Source organism: Malaclemys terrapin, chromosome 5 (genome assembly GCF_027887155.1).
Source record: "Malaclemys terrapin pileata isolate rMalTer1 chromosome 5, rMalTer1.hap1, whole genome shotgun sequence".
Taxonomy (NCBI): Eukaryota; Metazoa; Chordata; order Testudines; family Emydidae; genus Malaclemys; species Malaclemys terrapin.
Window position 1 is genome coordinate 92,096,740 of NC_071509.1, and position 24,544 is coordinate 92,121,283.

The 24,544-nt window shown below is 40.1% G+C and overlaps 1 protein-coding gene across 1 annotated transcript in view; it reads left to right on the forward strand.

Moving 5' to 3' along the window:
- Positions 1-24,544, forward strand: part of SLC7A11 (solute carrier family 7 member 11) — a 71,959-nt gene that overhangs the window by 17,164 nt on the left and 30,251 nt on the right. Inside the window, exons 4-6 of the mRNA XM_054030808.1 lie at positions 1,858-1,983; positions 8,587-8,686; positions 13,151-13,195. Of these exons, the coding sequence (XP_053886783.1) occupies positions 1,858-1,983; positions 8,587-8,686; positions 13,151-13,195 (271 nt within the window). The remainder of the gene's footprint in view (positions 1-1,857; positions 1,984-8,586; positions 8,687-13,150; positions 13,196-24,544) is intronic.

Below are 24,544 nucleotides of genomic sequence, written 5' to 3' on the forward strand. Positions count from 1 at the left end.
GTCCCTCTAGATGGAAACAGAGAGAGGATCAATTGATAGGCTTGCACTATCACATTCACCCTTTTCTCCAGCAAGGGATTAAAAACCGAAATTTTTTCTTTTGTCTAGCAATAGGTTTTTGTACTCTATATAATTATTCATTTACTAATACCTCTTTATCTCCTCTCTTCCTACGGGCATATCATTACATATGCCAGAATAACCAGGATAGAATTAGATGCTTCATTGTTCATCTTCTGTGTCAGTCAGTGACCCATTAAGAACCAGAATGTACTTGCCCTGATGGGTAGGGCACACAATTTGGGGGTGAGAATGAAAGGATCCTTCCTTCCCCTTCTTCTGTCTTTACATATGAGCTGGACACAGGCCCAAACTTGGCACTGGAGGACTGCAAAGCCTCTGTGCATCTAGCACCACCAACAGTGCTAGAATTCCCAAAGATGGCTGGGAAGTACTTTGCATCCTCATCCCCTTGTGTCTGGTGTAATATGATCCTTGTCATAACTATAAAGGGAAGGGTAACAGCTCTCCTGTGGATAGTACTATAAAATCCCTCCTGGCCAGAGACTCCAAAATCCTTTTACCTGTAAAGGGTTAAGAAGCTCAGGTAACCTGGCTGACACCTGACCCAAAGGACCAATAAGGGGACAAGAGACTTTCAAATCTTGGGCGGGGCGGGGAGACTTTTGTTTGTGCTTTTTGTTTTGGGGGTTGTTCGCTCTTGGGACTGAGAGGGACCAGACATCAATCCAGGTTCTCCAAATCTTTCTGAACAAGTCTCTCATATTTCAAACTTGTAAGTAAACAGCTAGGCAAGGCGTGTTAGTTTATCTTTGTTTTCTCAACTTGTAAATGTACCTTTTACTAGGGTGTTTACCTCTGTTTGCTGTAACTTTGAACCTAAGGCTAGAGGGGGGTCCTCTGGGCTCTTTAAGTTTGATTACCCTGTAAAGTTATTTTCCATCCTGATTTTACAGAGATGATTTTTACCTTTTTCTTTAATTAAAAGCCTTCTTTTTAAGAACCTGATTGATTTTCCTTGTTTTTAGATCCAAGGGGGTTGGATCTTGATCCACCAGGAGTTGGTGGAAGGGAGGAGGGAGGATGGTTAATTTCTCCTTGTTTTAAGATCCAAGGGGTTTGGATCTGTATTCACCAGGGAATTGGTGAAGAGTCTCTCAAGGCTACCCAGGGAAGGAAATTAGCATCGAGAGTGGTGGCAGCGGACCAGATCTAAGCTGGTAGTTAAGCTTAGAAGTTTTCATGCAGGCCCCCACATCTGTACCCTAAAGTTCAGAGTGGGGAAGCAGCCTTGACAATCCTAAAAGAGGATAAATAGTGAGAAGAAGAGTAAGTGGAAATAAATGCTGAGATGTAGCTAGGGGCAAATTTGTGCAGAGCCTAAGTGAGAGTGAGAAGCTTTAATTTTATTATTAATTATTGTTTTAAAAATGCAAATCTACAATCAAGCCAACATTAACACTGAGGCCCAGAGCGATGGGATGTGCAATTAATTTTTTAATCAAAAGCAGTGTTATATCAGCCCATCCATTACCAACAGTTAACAATTCTGACACTGAGTAAGTGACAAGCTATAATTTGAGGTAGAAAGAGCTAGGCAGATAGTGAAGAGATTGATGGTTGGAGCAGTGGGACAGAAAGATGGGTTCGGCAGAGGCATTTAGCATAGGACGGGGAGGGGAAAGGTGAGGGGGTAACAGAGGGAAAAAGTTATTAGGATGTCTGTTTTCTTTCATGTGTAAGAATCTGCTGTTCAGCATTATTCAGTTTTTAGTTTATGGTGCCTTCGGTGGGATGAGCACTTCTGTTTCACTTTCACCTCTTCTTCTTTTGCAGCAGTGGTCATGGTCCTGAATAGCATGAGTGTCAGTTGGAGTGCTCGCATCCAGATTTTCCTTACCTTTTGCAAGCTCGTAGCAATTTTGATAATTATAGTCCCTGGAGTTATGCAGCTAATTAAAGGTATGAACTGAAAAGTAAATGCTTTTTAAATGATTTTTCTCTCCCTTCCCCCACCCTCACTGCCACCAAATAGTGCTTACACCAGCAAAATCTCTTAATTAGTCTCTGCTTGTTTAACTTGAGCTCTGTACTGTCATGCAATTGATTGGAAGTGGAACTACACTGGGATGAACTGGTATTTATAGCAGCATGCCAATGAGAGTATTGAGTCTGGATCCAGCATGTTAAATGAAGAAGCACAGAATTGCTCCTTTCAGCATCCAAACTTTTATTTCAAGTGAAAACTCTCTGTAGAAAGACTGAATCAGTTTAATGGCAGATGGGCATGTCTTGTTTCTCTAAATGTTTTAATAAATTGGACATTAAGAATCGTCTGGCAGAGATAATTTGTTTTTTAACTGCATTAACGCTTATCCCTGTTCACTACTATATGTTATGAATTAGCAACAGGAATGTTCAGGGTTCAGAATTTCACAAATTTTCACAAAGTTATGAGCATATCAAAATTTGCAATGTAGCTCCCAAATGTTAAAATACTTGTGGTAAAATATTGTGTCTGCATGGGAGAAAGATGTTGTTCCTGATGTTGGCCTTTACAGATGTTTAAACTAGCAGACCTGCCCGTATGTGATCGTATTCGAAGCTCATGTACATGTTACTGATAACAAGTGAAAGAATAAATATAAAACCAAGACAGCAGGGCTAATACAGACTCAGTGAAGGAAGTCGGAAGACTTCACTAGTCTCTCTATATTGTCATTGTTTAAATGTTACTGTAACAAAGCACAAAAAAGTCATTCAGAGTAGGGGAGATAGAAGAACCGTTGATTTTAATAAGCTCATTGGTAGATCCTATCTGGCAAGAATTTCATGTGTAATCAATTCAGGAAGATACTTTTACAGTATTCCATATAGCCTCAAACTGGGTTCAAAAACACAGTACGTCTGTCCATCATATCTGACAATGATGTCACAGCATCTCATGTATTCTCTTGTGGTTCTATAGTCCAGTTTGTGAGGAGCAAGGTTGTGAGCAGATGTCATCTAGGAATGCCGCTGAAAAACTTGACATAATACTTGTCCCTTTTTTCAATCCACTTTTCACATCTGTCTTTCTCAGAATGTTTACAATGTTTATTGATAGTTACTCTCCATTCAGGTCTGTTGTTGGCTGTGTCTTCAAAGTCATCAATATTTACGCTGCATGAGTTGATATTCTGCTTAAGGGCATCTTTGAAGCATTTATGTTGACTGCCCTTCCTATACTTTCCTAGTTCCAGCTCACCATAAAGAACTCTTTTGGGGGAATCTGTTACCACCCATTCTGATAACTTGACCTGCCCATCTAAGCTGGGCTTTGATAATCATTACTTTGATGCTGTTTGTTTTTTCTCTCTCAAGGATGTTGATATTTGATACTTTGTCTTGCCAGCAGGACTACAGAATAGAACAAAGACAATGCATGTAAAAGCTTTCAAGTTGCTTGATGTGTTTGTAGTAAACTGTCCATGTTTCACATCCACATAAAAGGGTTGCTATCACTGCAGCATTGTATATCAGTTCTGGCAACAGTTTGAAGTTAGGCTGGTTGAGGATACTACGGGAAAGTCTTCCAATGCCTTTGTATTCTGTTTGATATTTCTTGACCCAGGGAACTATCATTTAAGATACTACTGCCAAGATATGTAAAGTTATTGCCATTCTTTAGTTTGGTACCAGTGATGCTGAGGTTTGGCTTAGTGGTTGATGGGACTGGTTGGAAGAGGATTTTATTTTTTTCCAGGCTGATGAGTCCAAACTGTTTAGTTGCTTTTGAGAACCTCTCAAGGATGAACTGTAAGTCACTCTCACTGTGACTACGTAAAGCACAAACACCTGCAAAGAGAGCTTCACAAATGAGTACCTCAAGGACTTTTGTCTTTGCAGCAAGTCTTCAGAGATTGAAGAGTTCTCCATCAGTTATGTACCTTATGTATATTCCTTTTTGACAGCTATCATTTGCATAATTCAGAATGGCTACAAAAAAGAGACCACAGAGGACTGGTGCCAGCATGCAGCCGTGTTTCACCCTGTTAGATGTTTAGAGAGGTCACCATCTGAGAGTTCTTGATCAGACATGTCTTCATGGAATTGACATGCGGTGTTAATGAATTGGGCAGCCAAACTTTTCTAGAACTTTCCAGAGCCCATTTCTGTTCACAGTGTCAAACACTATTTTTAGATCCATGAAGACAACATACAGTTCCAAGTTTTCTTCAGTGCATTTTTCCTGAATCTGCCTAACAACAAAAATCATTTCTATGGTGCACCGACCCAATCTAAATCCTCATTCAGTCTCAGCTTCTCTGACACTGTTTTGACAAGCTGATTGAGCAAAATGAGAGCTGATGATGTAATGCAAGCAATTTTTTCCTTTGAGTTTTCCCTTAGTTTTTCTTGATGAAATGGATGTCTCAACTTTGCTATATTCAATTGCGGCTTGATCTGTTCAGCACTGTTTCAATGAAGGGCAACAATGTGTAAATTGAAAACGGTTCTGATCATCCTGTGGTCTGTCCAACAGTTTGCTCCTCACATTGCTCTGGTGATCTTGGTATCCCTGATAACTCTGCCATGTAATGACATAGTCAATCAGGTGCTTGGATCTTGGATGCCTCAACAAAGTTTCATATTTCTCAGCTTGCCTGAAGATTGTGTCAGTAATAACAAACTCATGTTCAGTACACTTGCTGAGGAGGAGACCACTCCTTTTCATTTTTCTCTTTTCCAACTCTGGCATTAAAATCTACCAGAAGTATGAGTTTGTCTTCACTGGGTATACATTTGGTTATGTCATCCAAATCAGAATAGAACTGTTCTTTTAGTTATTCGTGGCTGGAGCACAAGCACTGATAGGAGTCACAATATCATGAATTTCCAATGGAAAATTGTAGAGTAATTAGGTGTTCATTTTTGCCCACAGGTAAGTATCTCAGTGATTTCAGGCAGCTCTATTTAATGGCAAAACCAGTGCCATCAATTGTGTCTTCTTCTGCTGGTTTCCCTTTTCAAAAAAAGCTATAGCCACCTTCTAGTTCATTATGGAGCCTTCATCTTTAAGTTTGGTTTTGCTGAGGGCAGCTATGTTGTTGCTGTATCTAGCAGGTTTTCTTGCAATTAATGCTGTACATCTTTCAAATCTTGATGTGCTATCTTTGTCCATTATGGTCTATATGTTCCATGTAACCATAGAGAGAGCTCTTGTTTTATAGAAAAACAGGAGAGATGTTACTGAATATCCTTGCTCCCCGGGATTCAAGGTTCAGCAACCAATGTCGCAGGTCCCCTGTGTGCAAGTTTGTGATTGTGACTCCAAGTGTTCAGCTACACCTGACACTTTATTCACCCATCATTGCAGCCTTTTTTTCTTGATGATTTGTGAATGCCTGTGAGTGAGGTTTTTTAGGTGAGAAGTCTGTTGCACATGGGCAATCTCACTCTCTCGGCTGCTGAAGTTGGAGAACAGTGACACAAAAGGTCACGACGACTGGGAACTACATAAGATGCAGGGGATAGTCATTGACGTCTTTTGTGATTTATCAGGACTCATGTATTTCACAATACAATGTTGCAGTGCCTTTTTAGATGTTGGACCTAGAGGTCTCCTCCAATTGGTGCACCAAAGCAGATTTAATATGCTGAGGGTCATCAACACAGTGGTCATTCTATAAAGATCTTGATCCTGAATCCTGGGCAGCAAAAATGTTTAGCAATGCCCCAGGTGAATGAGCAGCCCTTTTACAGAACAGCACTGCTCACCCTAGCAAGTGAAAGGGCTAGGAAAGGTGCCCTAATCATTGCCTGCCCAAATGTAATCTGAACAATTCATCACAACTGGTGGATCATACTATAAGAAAAACAAGCGGTCAACAACACAGTGTACACACACGCACACTCTCTCTCACGGAGCAGTGGATTCAGATTTTCTCAGGGCCATAGATGGTTCACTTTTAAAATTCTCCTTAGCCAGGGACCGTGTCTTAAACAAAAGTTTCCCACTCTAGGTCTCTGTATAATCACTAGACAGATTCCTGATCTCATGTGTTTTGCTTTCTTCTTCATAGCTACTCCTCCTCCTTCCTCTCACTTTCACATTAATAAAAATACTATTTTTTTTTACTCATCTCTTAATATCCTTGGAGCAGATCAAATCCTGAGCTCCTCGCTCAGGGCTAGCTCCAATTACCCTTACTTATGTTGAGTAGAACCATTGATTTCCCCATGTGACCCACACCCAACATTGGCTTCCCAGGGTGCTTTTGCCTTGTGTGTCAAACCAGTTATGCTAAATGGTGTCCCCCTGAATCATTCCTTCTGTCCACTCTATCCTCTCACAGCCCCACAACCCTCTACCTCCATATGCTATCAGTGAGGCTATTCACAGAACTTCTCATTCTGAGTGAGGCTGGCAGAATCTGGCTTTCAATTTTTTTCAGTCATTACTAAGGCAAAACTCACATCAGCTTCAGTGATGTAATGGAATGCTAATTATTATATTATTATACCATGTACTGTATTATACCATTCAACCACTAGGTGGCGCGGTGTGAGGAAAATACGTTATTTAAAGCTACCCTGCCTCAGCCATACCTGACGGAGCATTAAAGGATCTTAGTATAAACACATCTAGTGTGTATAAGCAAGCTCTGTAGCCAGTCCATATCTGCTACAGTAACATGACAAATGAGGAGTTTGAAATGAATAAAGATGGAGTGAAAACTGAGTAAGGAGTTCAGGATTTGACCCTTTGATTAGGACACTGAACAGAATTCTGCACAGGCTTACAACTTCCTAGAAAATCTAGCACATCATAATGCCAGAGCAGTCTTACAAGCTACACTGAACCCAGTAAGATTATAGCAGCGAATGAGAGTAACTCTTGTTGAGGGGAATTGCACAGATACACACTTACAGCTTACTGTTAGTTACAGCACACATGTGCAGTTTCCCCCAGCAGATTCGGTTACAATATTCCTGTGCAGATAGGATAGATGGATCTATAACCAAACCTTTCTTTCTGTGTGGAAACTCTTCACTGCATCTTCCAAATGTGAATGTTTGTGAACTGGGGAGTAGCAAAACCCTGCATTCCTGAGATATGAATGTACACGTCCTACAGGGAAGAACTTGTTTTGTCAATTTCCTCCCCTCCCCCATTATCTTTTTAAAATGAGCAGAAGTGCATTCAAAACAATCTGTACAGGAAATTGAGTAGGGAAAATTTTTAGAACAATCTGTGAAAAATATGAGCACACAGCCTATTACGATATGTCTGTAGCCACCTCCTGGGTACTATTTTCAATATGTTTACCCGCAAGTGTTTGGATTGATAGCTGTATAATTCTTGCTTAGTATAATGTGACTCATGGTTATGAATATTATGTGGTAGAAATCTACTGGATGCTAATAGCTTAAATGCTGGACAGATTTTAGCTATCAATTCCGTTTTTCAAAAAAAGCTGTTTATAAGTAAAATGCTGGCAGTGTTTTTTGTGATTTAAATTTTAAAGTATAATTATAGAGAATAATTACAAAAAATTAAGAGCCTGATTCTGTTCTCGTTTGTGTTAGTGTAAATCAGGAATAGCTCTATTGAAGTCAGTGGAATTACAGCACTGTGAGTGCACTAGGAATCAAGCCCAAGAAAGAAAATAGAATAAACACAGAAGTTCAAATTCTGATGTTACATGACTGTGTGCATCTCCCATTGAAGCCGCTGAAAGCCTCCTGCAGCCAATGGCAGAATTTGGCCTAAAAGGTCTTAGCCAGACATTTCAAATCCAGAATTTGAATCTTCTCTTTTCCCAAATGTCAGATCTGGGGGGTTGGTTAACTTTTCCATTTCTGGTACTGATACAGCAATATTGTGCTTCTCATGTGCCAGCTGGTTCAGAAACCAGCTTTTTGGTTAGCAGTAAATGTGAAAAATATGTACATTGATTCACATGTTTAAAATGTACATTAATATTTAATACAGATGGGTGCACAATGTATATTCAGTCATTTATCTGATAAATTTTCTGTTTGCAAATTGCCAATAGGATTTTCTCAAACTTCTTTATTTGAAATTATCCACCAAATAATTTCTCAAGAGACTTTTTGGTTGAAGCTCACCTGTATCATATACAATCTATATTAGCTGGACATATGGATCATACATTTTGTTCCTATTACATGATTAGAGGAGATTAGCTGTTTCTGCAAATAGCAAAATTTGAGTAAAGCTGGTCCTTTTGGCAAACAATACAACCAACTCCTTTCCTAGAGTGGAAAGTGAATGCAATCAGGACACAGTCTCAGTGCCAGACTGTGACCCCTTACTCACACTGATGAGGGGCTACTCTCCCAAATAGTCCTGTTGATGTCAACAGCAGAATCTGAAGTCAGTTGAACTATCTAGGTGAGTAACTTCTCCATGATGTGATTTTTTTTTTGATTTTTTTTTAACAAGGGAAAAGGAGAGTAGATGGTCACAATGTAGTAGTCCTGGGTACTTTTTTTTTTTAATTGTCTAGTGAATATTTCAGAGGTTATATTTAAGTATCATTTCTATTTCTATTGCAGGAGAAACACAGCACTTTAAAGATGCATTTGCAGGGAATGATGCCAGTGTTATGGGATTACCTCTTGCTTTTTATTCAGGAATGTATGCCTATTCAGGCTGGTAAGTAGTCCAAAGATGTCCACTTGTATTATAGATTGTAAGTGTAAAAAATGACTGACATGTCCTATATCATAGAATCATAGAAAATTAGGGTTGGACGAGACCTCAGGAGGTCATCTAGTCCAAACCCCTGCTCAAATCAGGACCAACCCCAACTAAAACATCCCAGCCAGGACTTTGTCAAGCCGGGCCTTAAAAACCTCTAAAGATGGAAATTCTATCACCTCCCTAGGTAACCCATTCCAGTGCTTCACCAGCCTCTTGGTGAAATAGTTTTTCCTAATATCCAACCTAGACCTCCCCCACTGCAACTTGAGACCATTGCTCCTTGTTCTGTCATCCGCCACCACTGAGAACAGCTTAGCTCCATCCTCTTTGGAACCCCCCATCAGCTAGTTGAAGGCTGCTATCAAATCCCCCCTCACTCTTCTCTTCTGCAGATTAAATAAGCTCAGCTCCCTCAGCCTCTCCTCATAAGTCATGTGCCCCAGCCCCCTAATCATTTTTGTTGTCCTCCGCTGGACTCTCTCCAGTTTATCCACATCCTTTCTGTAGTGGGGGGCCCAAAACTGGACACAATACTCCAGATGTGGCCTCATCAGTGCCGAATAGAGGGGAATAATCACTTCCCTCGATCTACTGGCTAACCTCCTACTAATGCAGCCCAATATGCCGCTAGCCTTCTTGGCAACACGGGAACACAGTTGACTCATATCCAACTTCTCATCCACTGTAATCCCCAGGTCCTTTTCTGCAGAACTGCCACTTAGCCAGTCAGTCCCCAGCCTGTAGCAGTCATGGGATTCTTCCTGCTAAGTGCAGGACTCTGCACTTGTCCTTGTTGAATCGCATCAGATTTCTTTTGGCCCAATCCTCCAATTTGTCTAGGTCACTCTGGAACCTATATCTACCCTCCAGCTTATCTACCTCTCCCCCCAGCTTAGTGTCATCTGCAAACTTGCTGAGGGTGCAATCTATCCCATCATCCAGATCATTAATGAAGATGTTGAACAAAACTGGCCCCAGGACCGAACCATGGGGCACTCTGCTTGATACCAGCTGCCAACTAGACATCGAGCCATTGATCACTACCTGTTGAGCCCAATGATCTAGTCAGTTTTCTATCCATCTTATAATCCATTCATCCAATCCATACTTCTTTAACTTGCTGGCAAGAATTCTGCGGGAAACCATATCAAAAGCTTTGCTAAAGTCGAGGTATATCACGTCCACCGCTTTCCCCATATCCACAGAGCCAGTTATCTCATCATAGAAGGCAATCAAGTTGGTCAGGCATGACTTGCCCTTGGTGAATCCATGTTGATTATTCCTGATCACCTTCCTCTCCTCCAAGTGCTTCAAAATGGATTCCTTGAGGACCTGCTCCATGATTTTTCCAGGGACTGAGGTGAGGCTGACCAGTTTGTAGTTCCCCGGTTTCTCCTTCTTCCCTTTTTTAAAGATGGGCACTATATTTGCCTTTTTCCAATTGTCTGGGACCTCCCTCGATCACCACAAGTTTTCAAAGATAATAGCCAATGGCTCTGCAATCACATCAGCCAACTCCCTCAGCACCCTTGGATGCATTAGATCTGGACCCATGGACTTGTGCACGTCCAGCTTTTCTAAATAGTCCTTAACCTTTTCTTTCCCCACTGAGGTCTGCTCATCTCCTCCCCATACTGTGCTGTCCAGTGCAGCAGTCTAGGAGCTGACCTTGTCTGTGAAGACCAAGGCAAAAAAAGCATTGAGTACTTCAGCTTTTTCCACATCATCTGTCACTGTGTTGCCTCCCCCATTCAGTAAGGGTCCCACATTTTCCCTGACCACCTTCTTGTTGCAAACATACCTGTAGAAACCGTTCTTGTTACCCTTCACATCCCTTGCTAGCTGCATCTCCAATTGTACTTTGGCTTTCCTGATTACACCCCTGCATGCTCAAGCAATATTTTTATACTCCTCCCTAGTCATCTGTCCTAGTTTCCACTTCTTGTAAGTTCCTTTTTGTGTTTAAGCTCACCAAAGATTTCTCTGTAAGCCAATCTGGTCGCCTGTCATATTTGCTATTCTTTCCGCACTTCGGGATGGTTTGTTCCTGTTCTCTCAGTAAGGCTTCTTTAAAATACAGTCAGCTCTTCTGGACTCCTTTCCCCCTCATATTAGCCTCTCAGGGGATCCTGCCCATCAGTTCCCTGAGGGAGCCAAAGTCTGCTTTTCTGAAGTCCAGGGTCCGTATTCTGCTGCTCTCCTTTTTGTCAGGATACTGAATTCAACCATCTCATGTATATCTTGTTTTAATGTATTAAGGGACAGATTTTGCTGGTTTTACTTATGTTCAGTAGTTACTCCGTGGGTAGTCCCATCAAGGAAAGAGAGTATTTTTGCAGAGTAAGGTGAGCAAGCATGGACGACTCTGTCTCAAAATAACTATTGATTTACATTTTTGACCTCAGGATAGAACTGAGGTGAACAAGGAGGAATATACTTTAATTCTCATAATCTATTTTAATTAAAAGCAAACAGGAAAAAACATTCCCTTTGTTAAATATATGGGTAATTGCATGCACAAATACTGTTTTATACAGGCAATTAAACAATTTGCAAGAGGAATTGTATTTCACGTAGACCTTGCTCTCTACTTTATGAAAATGTAGCCCAAAAGGCTAGTAAAAACTGAGTGCTTGGAAGGGTATATTAATAACTTTAGCTAGGCCACAAAGTAGTGATATAAAACCACTTTGCACTTGTTGACTAGCATCTTACACCATTTCAGTGGGACTAAAGTACTATTCAGCATGAGCTACGGTATCAGAATCTGGCTCAAAGTATCTTGCTCCAAGTTCTCTCTCTCCTTGTCACTAATGACACTATTGTAGGCTGGAAACAGGTTGGTGGTTTTAGCTTCTTCCTTATAATTTATTCATGCCCTTTAGGTGTTCCACATTGTGCAATGTCGATATACTGTGCAGCTGGAGTTTAAAAAGTACTGCAATGCACAGACAGGGTTTATTTTGAGTTAACTGTTTGAAAGCCTTTTTTCCCTTTTACACACTGCTCACAGGCACTAAAACACTTTGCCTTATACAAAGGACGAGGCATGAATGATAAGGGTTTGGGTTTTTTTGGAGGTGGGAGGGATGGCAATGGGTTGAGTCAGATATTTGAATTCTCTGCCAGCCTGTAACTCCCCTTTTGTACAATGGCATTACAAATATGCACAGTGAATTACCGAACAAAACACATTCAATTGTGTGGGGGGCACCCTACAGAATCCACAGGTTCAGAAAATAGAGCTGGTATTCTGAAAACTGAAAGAAATCTTCCTGATTATATGAAATCTCTCTCTCCCACCCACCCCTTCTCTCTCTCATTTACCTGTGAAATGGACTCTGGCTTAAAATACTTCCCTTAATGATCATTTTTGTTTTATTGCTACTTTGAAAACCCCTTGTTTGGACATTACTCACCCTTGAGGCTGTAAAATAGGTTTTAAAAATATTATCTTTATACCTTTTAGATAGGAGCAGAGTATTGTGTATATAAGTGGTGGGTGAAAAGTGAGAAGCAGGACAAAGAATGTACAGAAACACAATCTTACATTACTGAGAGGACTGCTGCCTGGCCACCAAATTATTTCTGTCTAGTAGCTGGAATGAGATTTAAGAGATGAGCACGTAGCTAAATGCCGTATTAGGCATAAACCAACATCCTTACCTTACTCCCCCCTCCCTTTTTTACTCTGTGCACTTGCAAGTTAGGGAACAATTACTCAAGAAGTTTGAGACTCACTACTGCTCAGTGTGTAGGACTATGCCTGCTGCATAGCCTTATGTATGCAGATGCACAGCTCTGTCGGCTCTTATACTGGAGTGCAACGGCCTCATTGATCACGCAGAGGTCAGTGTCATGGCTTGGCTTGCAGGATTAATGACCTTGGTCACTGGCTATATACATGACACTAACTACAACTTCCAGTATTGGCTAAAATCTAAGATGGATTATTTTGAAGTTGCTTGTATTCTGGTTGCTCCAAAGGTCTGGTTAAGGTCACTGATATAACGTTTACAAGACATTCTGTCAAATGCAAGCTTAAGGCTAGGGCCTAAGACTGAGATTTGTGTGGCTTGAGGGGGATTTTTGGCCAATTTTTTTTTCAGTATGTGAGCTTGAGAAAAAACCCTAAGTGCAATGTCATTCCACATTGGCATTGCATAGGGTTTTGACTGGTGTCCTGATCTATTTGATAACTAGCAAGCCAACTTTTCTTCCAAAATGGAAGGAAGACAGAAGCATAAGTAGGTGTGATTTCCTCCCTTGGTATAATTGCAAAGGTAGCTCTGTAAAGAAACTGTGATAATGGACAGGTCTGTTTATTGACTTAAGAACATCTACATGACTATTGGAAAATTAATCTAGGATGAAAATGCACTAAAGTTTTGTAATAATTTTTCTCTCATTTTCTAGGTTTTACCTCAATTTTGTTACTGAAGAAGTGGAAAATCCTGAGAAGTAGGTACCTTATTTTCCCCTTTTCATTTTTAAAATGATCATAACACTAAAATGCTGTAGAAAAAGCAGTGATCCCTGGAAACTCTGCATGCTGGTCAGGTTGCTTTTTCCAGCAGATCTGGTATCTATTTGAACTGCTGTTGCTTGAAGATTTGTTCTTTCTGGCCTTTGGTGACCTTATTGTGCATTCTGCTTTCATATGCAGAGAAAGCAGAAGAGTAAGTAGATCTCCAGAGTTCTGAATCTCACCTTCAGGATACGAATAACTCCCAATGGTTTCATTCAGTGCAAGTTACTTGTGTCCTGCTGGGGAGAATCAGGCCCAATAATGTATCTGAATGCTATATTATGTGGCAATTTTTCTATTGTTTAAATAGTGATCTAAACAGCTAATTCTACAGTTAAGCAAAAGAATAACTTGATTTAGTCACACAGGGTACATCTACAGAGCAAGTGGCAACCCACTTCAGTGAGTCGGAAAGCTCACGTCTACAGATTTGGGCTTGTGGGACTCATGCTATGACACTACAAAAAGCTGTGAAGACATTTGGGCTTGGGTTGGAGCTCGGCTCAGAAGACTAGGGAGGGAGGTGGGCTTCAGCCTCCAGCTTGAGCCGCAATTTTTACACAGCTGTTTTTAGCGCTGTTGTCTGAGCCCCACAAGCCTGAGTTTGTAGACCCAGGATCTGAGACTTGTAGGGTTATCTCTGTAAATGTTATCCGCAGAGTAACACAACGAGCAACATAAGCGTGTGTCAGTCTTTCACAACCAATATGAGCTTGTAGCTCTGGTCTCCTGTAAAAAAACTTTATGAATTTCCTTTTGATTCTTATTGGTTGTCTGCCCCTAATAATTACAAATGAATATGCTCCTTAAAGAAAAAATGGCTAGATTCTGAAAATAAGTCATTTGGCTTCTGAACTGTGAAAGCCTGGGTAAAGCTATGTAAAGATGGTAAAATGGACTCTTCTGGGCTGTAAGTGCACATGTGTGTGTATATACATACAACACACACACATATGCATCAGAACAGTATAATCTTGTGAGAAAAAAGGAGAGACGTCTACATTTCTTTTGGTGGGGGAAAAGAACATTTTTCTAGCAGTTTTTTTGTTTTGTTTATTTGTTATTAGTCTTATTGCTTATGTTCAAGTGTCTGGAATGCTGCAGTAAGTCCTGGGGAGATGGATTAGTGGGCAGAGTGCAGGTGAGGTAGTCAAGGGTTTGTATTAAGACAGCATTCCTCTCCCAGCTCTGTAAGTTATATGGCTATTATCAATATATATGAGGTGTTATTTTACAAATGCACATGTGCACACAACTTTCCACATAGTTAAATCTCTTTGAGAACTTGCACACTGAAGAATATATTGTAATTAAGCAATGTTACTAATTATTTTTGTTATGGATAATTTTGCGACTGTCCTGCTTCTGATTAGGTCAGCACAAGTTTTTTGCCATTGAGTTAAATGAATGAGAGATCAGGTACTATACATTTCTCAGCATATTGCCCCTCTGCTGGTTAGAACATAAGGGACACTATTCTTTCTTTAAAAGTACAAATAAAAATAATATTACATCCCACAGAATATACATATAGTGGGCTAGATCCTTATCTGCCTCTGAGATCTACTTAGTTCCACTTGGGAAGAGGGGAGCATAAAGGTGGCTCAGGTACACCCCCTTCCTCATAGGAACATCCAGTCAGGGATTCCCCTTAGGTATGGAGAATCTTTAGAGAGCTGGTTAAACTGGTATTGTGTCTGCTTTGCACAGCTGGAGCAGACCAAAGAATTGTGGAGATATGTATTGTTTCAGAACTCTGATAGTCCAGCTGATTTGATGTGTTCCATTAAAAGATAGTTTCAGAAAAAGGGGCTCAGCTTTACATGTGTTGGGTTGCTTCCTCCATGCTACAAAGCTGCTGAAGCGTCAGTTTATCTATCACTCTTCCTATTCAGGGTGCTGTTTGCATGAGAGATAAAGGAAGGTGCCCTGTGTTTACGGTGCATCTGAGGGCACATTCTCCACATGAATATGGAAGTACATAAGAAAAAGATGATTTTTTTTTTATTCGATTGCTACATGAAGGCAGTATTGTAAAGATGCTGCTTGCTGTTAAGCATGCTGAAAGGAATTCTGCATCTGAAATTTCTCCAGAGCTAGAGTAGAAAGATACCATTGCCTGGCTATTGTGGCCAACCCCCCCCCCCCCCAAAAAAAAAAAAGCTTTTGAAGATTGCTTTGACTAATATTAATATTACTCAACAACCACTGAAATAATGGAAGTGTTTCCATTGACTTCAATGAGCACTGAGTCTCAGGCCCCTAAACAGCAGCTGGTGACAGGCATTTATCAGGCCATGTTGTTATTTATAAATTCTTCGAGCTGTGATGCTGACATTGCTTAGAATCCTTTCTGTCAGTGTTATGTTAAAGATCACACATAGTATGGCAGTGTTGGAGTGGTATTACACGGTGGGATTTAAACAAAAACTAGGGATGTTGCCTTGAGCAGGTTAACATTTGTAACTCCTCCAGGTGTGTAATTTGTAATATATTTGTAAATGGCAGTAGATGCAAATTACTCCAGGAACAAGGGAGTTTGCAGTGATTCCTTCAGTGTTGTGATGTGCCAAGGTAAATGTTTGCTTCAGAATCAGTCACAGTTGTACTTTTCTAGGTGTGGCACAGCATATAAAATAACTGGCAGCTGGTACTTGGGTGAATGATCAGCTGATTGTCAAACAGTGTCAACCAGCCTTCTGCCAACCGGCAACAAAATGTGCCTAAACTGTTATGTGGAGAATATAACTAATTACATCATAGGGAGATGTTAGAGCACCTACAGTCCTTGCAACAAAGCTGTCAAATGCCCACATTTGGTGCATAGTGCCCTTTTCACTGGCTCATCCTCTGAATCCCTCTCCACATCTGCATTATGAAGTGAGTGGAAGGGACCAATACTTTAGAGTCCATGCTAAAGAACACAGGGAGATGCAGACAGCTGCTTGATTGTCTTCTAGATTATAAACTCTTCAGGGCATAGATTACCTTGTCTTCTGTGTCATGTATAGGACCAGAAACATTATTGGGGTGTATCAAATATATTAGAAAATTGTATGTAATAATTACAAAAATACTCCAAAAAGTGCCACCCCACAACTCTCTACCAGCTGGGAACAGTGTGTGTAGGAGACAGTCTGCAATTGATTGTGTTCGGTTAGGCCCACTGCACCCACACAAACCCCCTTAAAGTCAGGAGGAATTTGTGCATAGGCGCAGCCGTCTGCACTCAGGCAACAAATTGCAGGATCAGGACCTTAAACAGGTTAAATCCTCTGAGCCTGAGGCATTCAGATACCAAGTTGGTGTAAAAACCTAGATAGACAGAAGTGATAGACAATACACAGATACCGAATGGCGGGAGGGAGAGATACTTGAAGTTATAGAAGACACAGTGGAAGAGAAAAGAAACCGAAAGAAAATGAGTGATAATCTTTTTTTTTACTTTTTAAAACTGAAAATACTATTGGCCTTGGGATAGAGGAGGACTGAGTCCCACTTCAGACATGATATATACCCCCTAATTTTGCTTTGAAAAGTGCATTAATATGTCACAATTTAAAGATTTAAGGGTAGGTGTGTTTTTTATTTCCTACTGAAACTCTGTTAATTACCTTTTTCTCAAGCCTGGAGTTTCATTCTTTAATTGTAGTAAGTACAAGTGTAAAGAGCAAAGCCCCCAGTATACTGATGGGACCTGAAGAAACATGGAGGTTAATGATAGCTTCATGCAGACTCTGAGGTCACAGTGTTCAACTCATTAACTATGCATTTTTTTTAATAACTTGAAATAATTTTGTTAACCAAGAATATTTGAAATTGCAGTGAAATCCATTCTTTTTCTGCAGTGTAAAATTAACTTCCACGTATATGTGCTGGGTCAATAAGGATTATTATTCAAGATAAAAATATTTGAATAACCCTAAAAGTAAAACTTTGTTAAAAATTACATCATGCAACCATGCCATCTGCAGCTGTGATCTCTTCATTTTTCATACATGATAAGGATCAGGCCTTGTCAGGACTGAAAAACCAGTTAATGAACTAACAACCGGTACTCTGAAAGGAAGCAAGCTTGTTACTTTAAAAATGACAGAGGAAGCAGTATCAGGAAGTAAATTTAGAGGACTGGAAATTGAGCACATTGAACCTTCAGGCTCATCTGGTCTTTAGGTTTATTCTGTGCGTTGTGCTAACTTGTACCTCCTCATAATCTTTGGCCAAGATCTTAACTACAGATATTCATTCCTTCATTACCACTCTTCAGCATAGATCAGATTTCAAGATCAGGACCCTAGTTTGTAAAGAACGTTTAGGAGCCCTTGGGATGAAAGATGTTATAGAAATTATCAGTATGTATTTGCATTAGAGTCGTGCCTTGAGGGCCCAATCAAGATCAGATCCCCACTGTATCAGGTGCTGCACAAACAGATAGTAGGAGATGGTCCCTGTTCAGAATTGTTGATAGTGTAAAGCCCCAATCCTGCATGTTATGTATATAAGTGGACTGCTGAGCCTGCACTGATCACAGTGCAAGATTAGAGTATAAATAGTAAAGACAGAAGAAAATATTATTCCCATTTTACAGATGAGAAGCTGACTCAGAGTCATTAACGACTTGCTCAAGGTCAAACAGGAAGTCTGTGGTGGAGCTGAAAATTAAATCCAGATCTTCTGAGTCACAGTCTAGTTTTAACAACAAAACCATCCTTTCTCTCTGGAAATATAAGTGGTTGTTGTTACCATTGTTATAATTATTATATTTTAAAAACGAATCTACTGTAATGGTCTCCAATATTAGTAGCATCAAATGATGAGGAAAAGAAGACATTTGTTTAGTGTCCTGATGTCTAACAATATGTGATACCTGAAGTTGGTAAAATCCCTGGAAACATATATATTAGGAAACATCTATACTCTAAAATGGCACAATTAGCCATTGTGATTAACTATATTTGGCATAATTCTTTTTTTAAAGGGTCATTTTCTTGCAAATATTCTGTTTCTGTTTGTAATATAACATTGGTTCAACACAGGCAATCTATCATTGTTTAAAAAGTTACACAGTGCAAAGAATGTATTATTGAGATGTATAGTGTTTGTAAGCCTGCTCTCAGATTGATAAATCATGTCTTGTGCTGCGGAAAAGCCAAGAAATGAATTGCTTTGCTATGACCTTGGGGTCTGAGATTAGTCAGTATGTCTATTAGACTTTTCCAGTGTTCTTTTCACTTCATTTATTCCTTCTTTTCTAAAGAGCCAAGAAGCAGTAGACTTATAGCAAGTTACCAAGGCTTGATATCATCAGTCATTTTGGAAAAGCAGGGTACCAAAATGCTTTGTATAATCTTGGTTTTGTATTGGGTTTAAATAATTTGAGTGTCATGGTCAATTAATATATTGTCTGTGTCCAATTTATATTAATTAACACTTGAATGTCACACCTAGCATCAATGAAAACTGAAAGGGGACACCCTGTCCTGGAAATTTTTCAAAAATGTCTGACTATGATATGGACACAGGTGAATGAAACAAGAGAGGCCTTAAACATGTGTGTGTGAAATTACAACATATGGGTGGTCTGTGGCCTTTTAATCTTTGACGTGGCACAATGTGATGCACCAAAATGTCAATGTAAGTCAATAACTTTAATCATGCTGTCACCAACAATTCAACACCCTTGGTGGTTTGTTGGCAGCAGGGTTCAAACTCAGAAGTTCTGGATCTAAAAGTATGAGTCTCTAGTACTTGAACTAGAAAATGCAGCTCTGTTATTGCAAAGCTGTAGCAGATCCATTAACCTCTCTCTGTGACATAACGACAAGTGTGAGAGAGATAAACAACACTGTGTAAGTCTGGGTTACATTGAGCACCCACAATTCCCACTGACTTCAATGTGAGTTATTCATGCACAGCATCTGTGAAAATGAGGTACCTAAAATGGAGTTTTTCAATTTAAAAATGTTGGCTTTAAGCTCTTTGTTCCTCAGTTTACAGATCTGTGAAATGGGGATAATATCTTACTTTATGTGGGTTTTAAAAGGTTTAGAGCCTGATTTGAAGCCCATCGACTCAATCTCTTAAAGCATTAATGTTTGTAAAGTTCTTTGATGAAAAATGAATAGTAGTACAAAGCATTATATTTATAAACTAGCTGCTACTTCTAGGTTTGAAAAATCTGGATTTTGAAATGTTGTGTTCAAATACTTTACCCAGTTTATTCACAAGGAGATGGCTCCTCCTTTATGCACTTTAAGGCCCTGATCCTACAACGATGTAAGTTGCGTGACTCAGAGTCCATATAGCCACATGTGAGAATCTTTGCAGGTTCGGGTCATCGGACTGTGGGGCTGGCTGAAATGGATGCAATTTTCTTTTCCAGTAAAATGCAGCAGAACTATTTTCAAACCGAAGTTAGGCAGCTCTGTTTTCCCCCCTCTATTTGAAAGCTTGTACCCAGATTAATATATCCTTCCTAAAGGGACACAGTTACTGTACCTTGGGATCAAAATCCTTCTTGCATTAGTCTGCTTCAGATATGCATAAAAGATATATTTGGCTCCAAGTCAATTTGTTCATGTACAGCCAAAGTGCCAAATAAGTGGTGCAGAAATTATAGGATTATATTGTAATATTTTATCATGAGGTAATCAAAGGTGACATATATTAATCTTTCAAATGCTTTACAAAGCCCATTTGCTGGTGTGAATTTATAAGGTGTCCAGCTACCCTCAAGTAAAAATTGAAGGGCAATTTTGTATTTTCCTTCATTTTTCCTCAGTAATCTTTTTTGTGTCTTGTGATATTTTTGGTTTTGAATCTTTATTATTTATCTCAGAATCATTGTATATATTTTTAAAAACAAGTATTTCTAAATCATGTTTTTCTCAAAATTATATTATTTCTAAAATTTCACGTAGAGCCCTAGAATAAATCCTGCAAGGTGATCAGGACCTTAAATTCCCATCAACTTCTGCAGAAGTTTGAGACACTGCTCCTGATTTAATGCCCATTGAAGTACTTGGAAAGTTTCCAATTTACTTCAGTGGGCTTTGGATCAGATCCATAGTCTGCTGCATAACTAATTGCTTATAGCTTCATTAAAGGGGCACTTCTGTGCTGAAAATGACACATAATAATCATATACTGTACTGAGCTAAGCTGCACCAAAAGCTCTGAACCGACAGAGAGATTAAATTGTTGTTCAGGTACTTCCTGCCTTTCTGACTCCAGATGATATCCAGAGGTAGGACCTCTACCTCATTTACTCCTAACAGAGATAGAAGTTGAAGGGGTGGTCTGCTGTTGTCTGCTATCTAATCCATGAACAGTCTGGAAAGTTGAAGTAATGGTTTCACAATCAAATCTTCATGTAGCTGTAACTCATTAACTAGTAAGAGAATCTGCTGATCATGGTGAACAAAGCAGTTTAATTTAACAGGTGGAATTTCCTGCCTAGAAAGTAAACGTTGGTTTGCTCCTGATGAAGCCTCTGAAAATGCATACAACTAAATGACGCATGTAATTCAGTCATGGACTAAGTGTGTATCATGATTGCTTGAGGTGGGAGAGTTGGTTTGCCAGTGTGAGAATCTGTCTTGCTAAAATGAACTTTCCTGTTCCTTTGCACGTTTGCTGAGAGTGTTGGCTGGCCCCATACAGCTAAAATTATGATTGCATTTGCATTATAGCCACCTATTTTTAGGTCTTCCTAAATTACCTATAAATTCCTTTCTGAAACTTTGCCTTTCCTAGATGGATTTCTTTTTAAATACAATTTTTGTGGGGAAAAAAAATCTGTTCAGCTCTTTGAAAATTGAGTGTGCAATAAAAAAAAAATCCTGACTCATTTCAGGTGCTTTTCACAGCTTCTGAAGCTGCAAAATACTTTCATTTTTGGACCAAATGGCCTGACTGTTTAAAATGCAGGCTAGTCAAGACTTCGGGCCATTTTTTAAAAAAAGCAGCTGAAAAACTACAGTGATTTTGTTTCACAGTTTGCGGGCCATAAGCATGAATTGTGACAAGGAATGAAGGTGCTCCATACAGCTCTGCATGTGAGGAGTTCTAAGGAGAACCTTTGACATCCCTGCCTATCACATGGGTGATCTGAGGTGGGGAAACAGGGCAGCTGCAAGTGGAAGCTACCTAAAGGAAAGAGCAGAAAAGGCTGAAAGCTGGGATGGCCTTGTGTTCTGAGTTGCTTTGTTCTTGTTTAGGATCCTTTTTGTATTAATAAAGCAGCTCAGCAGAAAGGGACTTGAATTGAACCATACTTTGAGGCTTTATTTTATCTGTCCTGGCTGAGCTATCGGCCCCCTGGCTTGAATATATATCGGTGGAATATTTCTCAGGTTCCATGCTCATCTAGGCAGTTGAATAATTTTCTGATGAGAGTATCTGTTCCATTCTGTTGAGTCAATTGTCCACCGTTAAAAATGCCTTTCAGTAAATTCAGAGTTGGGCTGCCTGGTCATCTTAATCCCCTCGCTACGCACGTTTGCCCATTGCAGCTGACTTGGGTTCTCAGAACACTTTGTGGCCTGGCATAATGTGAGCTATGATACCTATTATCTACAACATGATAAATTAAGGATGCAAATTCAGCCCTCTAATTCTGGATTCCTTTGCTTGTATCTGTTTAATGTGAATCCTTGATATTAACCCTATAAAGGATAAATCTTGCTCTCTGCTCTGTGGCTGTAGCAGAGCCCACTGCATTAAGCTGTTGCCAGTTTGGGAGAGGTCAGAGGCAGAATTTGGGGAGCACCGTTTGTGTCATGCAGCTCAGCTCCTGTGAGCCCAGAACATGCGTACAAAAAATATTTTTCCGGTTTGGAAAGCAATTTCTCTACCTCAGCTATTGTGACATACACACATGATAGTGATATGAGTCCATCTGAAGGCTATATGCAAGGAGAGAGCAGGGACAATGAATCACTATATGAATGCCCCTGTCATTTCTCCCCTCGAGTAGAGTGCAGGCAGCATAAAGGCTACTGCAGCCTCAGGGCCACAGTACAGGCTGCAGTTCGGTGAAGGATGATTCTTCTTCCTTACCCCCATGAAAAACCCCAGCTGCTGGGTCTGTGCACTGCTTTCCAGGATTTGTCCTTTTGTGTGTATATTTAAATACTGCACATTTAGAAACTGATCAGCTCAATAATTATTAGTTCAAACTGTAACATCTGTGATGGTTAATGGCTTCTGCATGGCTTTTCTTTTTTCCTCCGGTTTGTGTCAGTTTTCCAAGTCATTTTTACAGCTGGTTGGGAAACATGCCTGTGCAGAGAATCATTTCCCATGCCATGGGAAATAGAAATTATCTCTAGTTGCATCTTCAGGAATTAGTAATCTCTGCCACTGGAGGCTGTTTTCCGAAAACCTGTCTGACTTCTGAATTGGTTTTCTGAGAAGACAACCCACTAGTACTTTAAAATCAGATGACTTTCTGACCTTCTGTCTACTATATCCACTCCATTGTGTCTCTATTTTAATGTAAAAATTACAGAAGTGTGATGCTCTGTTTAGTAGATTGGCTGCCAGTAAGAGCTATTTGTGACAAAGACTTAGCTGATATGCCAATCAATGCATGTGCATACCAGTCCGATCGAGGCTGATCTAATCTGTGGCTGCTATAAATGTTGCGGAGATATGGTTTAACATTGATTAGAACAACAGGCATGCCTCATAAAATTACAGTGAAATAGGTTAAATGCACCAATTCACTATCAAATAGAAATGATAAGGTTGCTTCTACAATTATAATAGGGCAAAATGTCACAACCTTTGTGTGAGAAATCCATCCACACACAATAGTTCCATTGAAACATTAGTAAAGACTGTAGGATTGGATCCTTGGGCTTTGAAGACCTAACAAACAAAACCTTAGCTGACTTCTTTGCTACAACTATTATTTTATAGTTAAAACTATTATTTCTGTAGAATTAGAGTTAACATCAGGCCCTACCGTGTGTGAACACACAAGGAGGAACAAAGGGAGTATGAATGGATATCAAAAATAAATGTGATAGGCTCAGGGTTGCTTTTATCAGTGTTGCTGTCATGTATTTACATCTGTAGATATGTGTATCCTAATAAAAAGCGAAGTTCCAGAATGGTTATTACTTTTTCACTCTCTACTAACTGACTGATGGAGGAGCCGATCATAAGTCATGTCAGCTTGTTGGACTTATGAGTTTGCACATTTTAGGAAAGCAATGCAGATGTTTTAAAGGGGTAATAAAGAAATAACAAAGGCTGTCGGTTGTCTAACAAAACAGAGGGGTAGGGCAAATGTAACTGGGGGAAAAGAACAGGAGAAAGGGACAAATGAATTGCTATGGAGAAGGCCATGATATTGTATTGGCATAAGCCAAGATATGTGTTTTTATTTCTGTAGGGTACAGTAACCAGGCCCAGCCACTTCCCTTTTGCTCCCTCATGACCAAGGGTCACACTGTAGGCAGCCTGCATCAGTTTCCCCTCTTGGAATGCCCAGGGTTTTTTCTTGGTCAAAAATACCCCTCCTTGAGGACTAGATTTATTAATATAACATAAATTGCACATAAAACTCAGAATACCAAAGTCCATGCATGGTCCTCACAACACAAGGTTTCTCTTCCTCCTCTTTTCAGGCTTTCCTACAAGGGAACTTGGAATTTCTCCTCTGCTTAGTCAAGGTCTGCCCCAGGCCCCTCTGCCTGAGACAACTCCCCTGGTCTCAGGGTTATGCCTGACAGAGCCTTTCCTCATTCTGCCTCAACTCCTCTCCCCTTCATTGCAACTTCCTGCTGCTCTTTATAGGATAATCACCTTGCTCTCTCTCTCTCCCACAGATGTGGCTCATTCTGTAATCAGGGTTAATGAGCCTCAGACTTCAAGGGGCAAGCCACCTTGTTACAGGTACTCTTGTCTACATTAGTGACTCCCAGGCTACAGGCTGTCAGCCACTGATGACCCATGGAGTATTTGGTGGTGGTTTACACAGAGATGGCTGGTCACATGATGTTGGCTGTCCTTGTTTCCAAATTCTTCTATGGGATTCTAAGGTTTTCATTGGAAAGCAGAATGTGGATGCTTGTAAAAGCATCTGGATTAAAGAGAAGGAATTGTCCTACATAGTTGCTGCTACACAAGAGGAGGAGGAGCAGAGGAAATGAGCTGCCAGCTATCGTTGGTGAGGAATATACAGGGAAGAAAGGAATGAGGCTGCCAGATATTATGACAACAGAAGCAAGGAAAGAAGAGGATCAGATGGTTGGGCAACATGTCTGGTGGCA